At 38.4% G+C, this 7,048-nt stretch overlaps 1 protein-coding gene across 1 annotated transcript; it reads left to right on the top strand.

Annotated features, from left to right (window-relative positions):
* Positions 1–277: 277 nt before the first annotated feature.
* Positions 278–3,270, top strand: LOC103523010 (diamine acetyltransferase 2-like). The gene is made up of 5 exons (XM_026832832.1): positions 278–566; positions 815–866; positions 1,047–1,133; positions 2,436–2,587; positions 3,106–3,270. The coding sequence occupies exons 1-5, from the start codon at positions 483–485 to the stop codon at positions 3,268–3,270; spliced, it is 540 nt and encodes a 179-aa protein (XP_026688633.1). The 5' UTR covers positions 278–482.
* The last annotated feature ends 3,778 nt before the right edge of the window (positions 3,271–7,048 follow it).

Raw genomic sequence — 7,048 nt, 5'->3', positions numbered from 1 at the left:
TGACAGACCGTCTAAAAGTTTGTGGCGGAAAAATCATCCGAATTAAGTTTGTTAGACGGTTTGACAGATCTGGGTCTGAAGCTCTGAAGCTTTATCCGCCACTTACGTTAGGACAGTCTGACAAACCTACATATGTCTTAAACTCTGTAAGTCTGTACGTCTTATGCCCGGAGTTTAAGGACCACTGGCTCACCGTATAAGAGGCCATCATTCCCCTTATCTTAGTACCTGTCTTTATCAATTATCATCAAATCATCATAATGTGAGATTAGCTCAGTCTCAGTACCCACAGAACTGTTGATAGTACGGAGTTTTTGTCGTTCTCCCTATAGTGCTGGCGTATATAGTGAATTTTTTATCTAATAAATTGCAAATTATTTTTAAGCATCGCAAAAACTGTGAATATAATTCTACTTGAAATATACTTAGACATTTCAAATTTAAAAACATTTTTGTTTCCTTTTTAATCGCATAATTTCAATATGGCATCGACAGCAGTTCCTGAAAATGTCATCATTAGACCCGCCATCCGATCCGACTGTGCTGAAATTTATCGACTTATTCAGGTAGATATTTACCTATGTGAATACCTTTATTATCATAATATTTTATAGCAAATATTTTTCATTATTTTTTTCTCCTTTAAACACTTGTGTGAGGCAGGGCCACACTTGGAAGATAAAATTATGTTGATTGGTATTGATATAAGTAGGGTCATCGGATATTTAAGCTCTATTATGTCACTACGACCGTGTTAGATTGCTTCTTTTCATGTAGTTTCCGTTTTACTTACGCTATGTTGATTTCTTTACAGGAGCTTGCTGTATTTGAGAAAATGCCCAACGCTGTCAAAATTACTCAAGAAAGTAAGTTGTCCAAAAGTTCAAGTTTAGTAGATTCTAAAAATTTTGATTTGTACCTGTACCCTGTAAGCCTGAACCTACCTAATCTAACTTTCAAATTTGGATATTTTTGGCTTTTATTGGCATTTGGGCTTTAAAACTAACAAAAATACCACCTCTACATGTCTTTGTTTTTTATTACAGCTCTGGAAAAGGATGGGTTTGAGAGTCAGCCGCCTTTGTGGAAGGCTTTTGTAGCCGAAGTCAAAGAAAAGGACACCCACAAGAATGGTAAGAATGACCGAAATTTAGATGTTCACCCATCCCATTTAGGTATGATTATTAAATTCACTCTCTTAAGAATTCTTTTTTTTTTATTTGTATTGCAACACTGCCAATGTTTCAAATTAATATCTATCCATATCCATAACTTCTTTCCCTCAAAATTGGCTCAATATTTTCAAAGTTTCAAACGTTGTTTTCACAGATGGAAAGCTCCGCTTAGTGGGTTACGCTCTGTATTTCGAATTTTATTCTCTTTTAAGAGGCAGAGCTCTTTGGTTAAGGGATCTTTACGTTGAGGAATCTTGGCGACAGCAAAAAGTTGGACAAACCTTGATTAAGAGTGTCGTCAAAGTAAGTTCTCTTTCCTGTCAATTCCTGTTTCTGAAAATATTTAGAGGAACGGGACTTGTACCTACCTATTAGGCTGTGTCTACAAATAATCGACGGCTGTCGATCGGTGTTGATCGAGGTCGATCGACGGCCATCGACTATGTGTGAACACAACTTTAGGGTCCATTAGTGGCTGGATAAAAGTTCATTTACCTATTTATCATATTTCTGGTCTAGGACTCTCGGCCGCCGTGGTCGTCTAGGGCACTAAAACTGGCGTAGGTACATATATCCCGCATCCCCTTATGAGCTTATGACTTATAGGAGTCCCTAAAGTCTGAAAACAGGCTTGTATCCGTCAGCCCCGGGCATTTAGGAGCCCCTAGATTCTGTCCCTTGTCCTCCCATGACTTCGTTGTGTTCCAGATGGTCACAGCCAAGTGGTGGGGCTAGCGTCTTATTTTATTTCCTATCATACGTTTTCTGGGTACCGAATATTTCTTGAGCAACTCTATGTGACCAAGGGTTTTCAGACCGAAAACAGCCTTATTGAGCAAAGATTGTACGAATCAGTTGTGAAGGTAATTTCAGTCCATTGAACGAAATTTTTTACCTATTTAGGGATTTTTTTTTTTTTTTTTTTTAAACGTCCGTCTGCAACTAGTATAATGTTAAAACATAGCCTTTTAGTCACTTAAACATAGATCGTTTTTAAGGTGTGTCCAAACATAGTCGACCGGCCATCGATCAATCAATGTCGATCGACGATGAAAATCTGCATATGTTGTCGAGGCAGTGTGGACGTGTCAGTCGACATCGATCGATGGCCGGTCGACTATGTGTGGACACACCTTTATAGGTACTTATATGTGTATAGGTACAAAAGAAATGACCCCTCTCCCTCAGAAAAAGGAAAACAGGCAAATTGGAAAACAAGGACCTCTTTATAGCCCTAACCTTTGTACATTAACCCCTCAGGTGCCACCGTGACAAAGTTGGTAGGCATGGCGCTCTACAGTTTCTCTTACAGTTCTTGGAAGGGGTTAAGAACTTGCCTGGATCACGTTTTTGTGACCGATCAGTACCGTCAGTATGACATCGAAAAAAATCTCTACGAAACGTACATCAAGGTAAAACGCTCCAACTAATCATATAAACGTGTGTCCAACATATAGTCGTGACCAGCCGTCGATCGCATTAATCGGACTAGGATTGTAGTAATGTGCTGGCGGTGAGTGTCGATCGTATGCCGGTCCGGCACGGTGTGTGACCATGGACATACCTTAATTAATATACCTACTACCTACAGATCAATACTTCAAGGCGAATCTTTTGCCCTAGGTATTTATAGGTTCTTCATTCTCACTAAGCTACCTAATACCTACTTAGTTACTTTCAAAGGGAGAGGGGTCCTTCTTAACCACTATCTTTCGTTTGTCCAAAAATCTTCCAACTCTGGTTCAAGTTCTTATTAGGGTCTGTGAGGTATTTTTTGATAGATGCTAAATGGACGCTTGGCAAAGTTAATTTCTCTAATGCTTTAGTCTTCAATTATACCTCCGAAACCTCTATTTGTTTGGTCCTAATAAACTTTAACTACTGAAATTATTCATGAGTTGTTGACGTTTCCTTTTCGTTTGATCTGCAGGCTGGGGTTGACATGATTGTGCAAGCGGATTGGTTCGTTTGTCCTGGAATGCCGGCCAGACATTTCTACGAGAAATTGGGCGCCATCAACATCCACGAGCAAGGAAGATTGGCATGTTTATCGGCCTCAATAAGGGACACATGGCTCAGATATTGCTCCAAATAGCTCCAAAGTAAATGGATCCAAAGAGAAAACATCCTCCAAGAGGGTTTTATTTCTAAAGATTATCAGGGACACCCATTGTTGGATAAAGAAAGACTCCAAAGACTGACTAAACTTGGTGATGTTGCCCATCGAACGTTGCCCAGGAAAAGAACGGTCTATCCCAGTAGTAACTGAATAAATATGCCTGAATTCACTTTCAAGAAGAATTTTCTCAGTATTAACAAAGAAGGTACAACACACACAATATACAGCTATTGTAGAGGAACAGGAGCCAAAAGCTCCGGAGTCATCTTTTCAGGGAGATTTTCTGATAAGGAATATACAAGTTTAACTTTCTTTGTGAAAACTTCTCCCTGGGTGTTCTTTGTTCTGAGCTTGTTTTCAGGGGAGGCCGAAATTATGACGCGAACTTTGCCATGAACCCACACCTTGCTGACACAAACGTAATAATGTAGAAAGTCTGCACACCGTGTGGGGTTTCTTCCCCGGGGGATAATTCTTTGTATGTCTATTGTTTCTCCCCATTAGCTCTGTGATGTATTTTTTCTGTATTATTTTTTCATATGAATATCCATTTTTGCTTCCCTCATCCTGGGGAAAGGGAAGTCTTTTGTGTTTTCCTTCACTGATAATTTCCTGTATCTACATATTGAAAAGTTAACTTTCTGTGAGGGATAACGAGGTTAAAGGCATATTCTTTGGTTAAGATTTTTTTTTTTTAAATTAAATCCTGCCTTAGTATGAAAATTTAATGTGTGATACCAGATGGGTACTCTTAAAGCTTAAAGGGGGTATCGAAAAGACAAGCAAGTCATACCTGGCGCTTTTTTCCCACCGCTGTTGTCCAATAACTGTACGTCTACTCATTAATAGTCCCACCTCCCATCAATCTCTCTCTCTCTCTCTGGTGAGATGTGTTGTGCTTTCTGGCAGTTTTTGTTATTATTCTTATAAAATCCGTACCTCATTTAGGTAGTAAAACTCAGGAGAATTCTTCGCTGAGCTACAGTATATCTATGTTATGGACACCACAAGTGTGGTTGCTGATATGAAGGCACTTCGTGAGCAGTTAGTTCCCCGCTCGCACCCTACTGAATACCCTATTGGAACTACATTCTGTACTTGTTGGACAGATTGTAATTGAGCCTTTGGCGTCTAGGTTTTAGAGTTTGTAAGGTATAATGTTTGTTGTTTATGGGAAGTTGAACGGACATGTCTAAATACATTTCTCAGCCTTATGTTAGAAAGAGGGGAATGTTATAAAGATAAGATCTTAATAAGATGTGTGTAGGTGCTTAGGATTAACTGTCGGAGACATTTAGCCTGTTTTCTTTACCCGATCGAGCGCAATGTCCCTGTGGGTGAAACTTGTAACAATATTCGTACTTTTCTGTGCAGAGAGAAATAAAGACTTACCGATGTGGGATTAATAAGGTAGTAGAGATGCTAATAATAATCCTGATGATGACTATGAGAAACCAAAACAATATGTGGAAACAAACAATTTACAGACTTTTGAAAGAGGATGGTGATATACGGCGAAAATCATTTTGTTTAGAACTTGATTATTGAATAATGCCGATAAGGATTATATCGATGTAGACTGTAGATCGCACATAGGCATAATTACAATCATAAATTGTTGGACCGGAAATAAGAAGATTGAGATGCCTCATTGCTTATCTTAGAATAGTCTTAACCACGGGTTCTCTATTAGTCCTGACTCTTCCTTCTTAGACATAAGGAGATAGAATGTGTTAGAAAGGAAATTTACAGGTCCGTGACTCATTGGTTTGTCCTTTCGCTATGCCCATGTTAGTTAGAGGAGGGAGGGAAATTTACCCTTTGAGTTAATCACTTTTAAGTAGCATCAACCGAGTCATTGATAATACATACTACCTTCTCTTTGTCTGTCGAGTGAATCACCTATTGTAGACAATTAAAATTAGGAACAATCGATTTGTGGTCAAACCCCATTTACAAAAATACCTTTCAATTAACCAGACAAGAGTTTATCTCACCACAGATTAACTACACACCATTCCCGATGGCCATTGACTCATCCACAGTGTATGTGGATAGGGTTAGAAAAACGATCATCTGAATAGTAGGCAAAACACAGGATGCTACTTTTCCTTCCTGATTCCAGATTATACTGGTATAGGTCGAAAGATACGAGTGATTGAAAAAGATAGAATAAATAACATAAGGGTTAAGGTAACTAGACATACATATGTATAGTTCCAATTTGATATCACATATGATGACGTCATTGTAAACGAAGTTAATTATTGAGAAGATCAGCATAATCTCCTAGATACTTTCTAAGGTGAACGTACGCGGCATTGGAATACGAAAAATATAATTAATTCCATTTGATTCCCATTAGGTGTCAATTTGTGTCTGCAGATATCTAAAACAATATAAAATTCCAATCCGGAATGCCTCTACGTTGATGACGCATTGTGACGAAAATGTAATTCATTTGACTCTAATTAGATGAACGTCATTGTAAAGAAAATATAATTCGCAATTTGACTCCTTAGTGTCTTCATGTAAACGAAAATTTTCATGATATAAAAATCCTAGAAATACATACGGAACAGGTTCACGGTCATTGGAGAGTCGCAAATTGGAGTCTTAGGAAAGAAGTGGGTTTGCATGAGTAAAGTCTATCGATAGGATTCAAGGGCGCCGGAGGCCGCCGAGATGTTTCGGAATGTCATTCAGGCTGTTCCGCGATAGCGCAGCCACGTGTGGAGTGGGCGGCCCCCTAGGTGTTATTGGATGAGTAATAGTACTGAATCGTACAAGCTGGCCAGTAGGACTCGACGAGGTTTCTTTCGTTATATCGCATGGATGATGTGTGAACTTGTGACACTTGCGAATGGTGATGGAGAGGGAATGCTGTGAGAGAGGTGTAGAAGTGTAAATGTCTGAAACAGAGATGGTTTATGAGAAGCAGTATTAAGAATTAAATACTCGTGCTACTTCATACGTTATGAGAAAATTTGATTTGGGTCTCTATACCTTTTAAGTTGTAGCCCGCGATGTTGCCAAAGGGAAATAGAGCAGGGACACTGTAGGGGTGAGAAAAATATCTAACTAGAAGATATCTGGACTCTTAATTTAAAAGACATAAACTTTGTAGTTGGATGTGTTTAGCAATTGTTCTTATGTAAAAGAGTAAGAATACATAGGTTGTGTATTTATGGAGACGAACTAGGATAATTTGGAGAGGGTTTAGATACCTATGATTATACGTTACGTTACCTAGTGACTGGGCAGGTAGCCAGGCATTTATAAAATGCTCTATCAGCATTAGATTTATGACGAAAACTACGGATGGATGCGGCATACCTAAATATCATTTATTTTCCAATTTTATACATTTTTTAATGTTTCACCAGTGGAAACAATTATGATATTTTTATTACTTTGAAAACGGAAAATGTTTCGTTTAATTTTTTAGGTAGAACCTACCATGTGTTCAGGGTGGGATCATTTTTTGTTGAGGGATAAAGCAAGAAATCAATGGTTTCGGAAATGGGGAATATTTTAAGAAGATGAGAAATACCCTTGAAGGCGAAGTAAATGCCAATTTACTTTAGGTGTACAATTTTGGGAAGCAGGTAGACTCAGGAAGCGAAAAAAACCCCCTTACCATAGAAACTAACCGCCGCTCTGTGGTACAATGGGAACCGGATTTGTAGAAACTGGAATTCATTATAATCTTTTTATTTTTATGAACTTTATCGCTCAAAAAATAGAAAAAAAG

Source organism: Diaphorina citri, unplaced genomic scaffold, assembly GCF_000475195.1.
Source record: "Diaphorina citri unplaced genomic scaffold, Diaci psyllid genome assembly version 1.1 scaffold13833, whole genome shotgun sequence".
Classification (NCBI taxonomy): domain Eukaryota; kingdom Metazoa; phylum Arthropoda; class Insecta; order Hemiptera; family Psyllidae; genus Diaphorina; species Diaphorina citri.
Note: the sequence above shows the minus strand (reverse complement) of the source record. Positions and strands in the feature narration are given on the sequence as shown.

Bases quoted from the DNA above. Each gene is read 5' to 3' on its own strand.
- LOC103523010 (XM_026832832.1), top strand. From the start codon at position 483: ATGGCATCGACAGCAGTTCCTGAAAATGTCATCATTAGACCCGCCATC. The intron at 1,134-2,435 runs GTAAGAATGACC...TTAACCCCTCAG, and splicing joins AAAGGACACCCACAAGAATG to GTGCCACCGTGACAAAGTTG. The intron at 2,588-3,105 runs GTAAAACGCTCC...TTTGATCTGCAG, and splicing joins TCTACGAAACGTACATCAAG to GCTGGGGTTGACATGATTGT.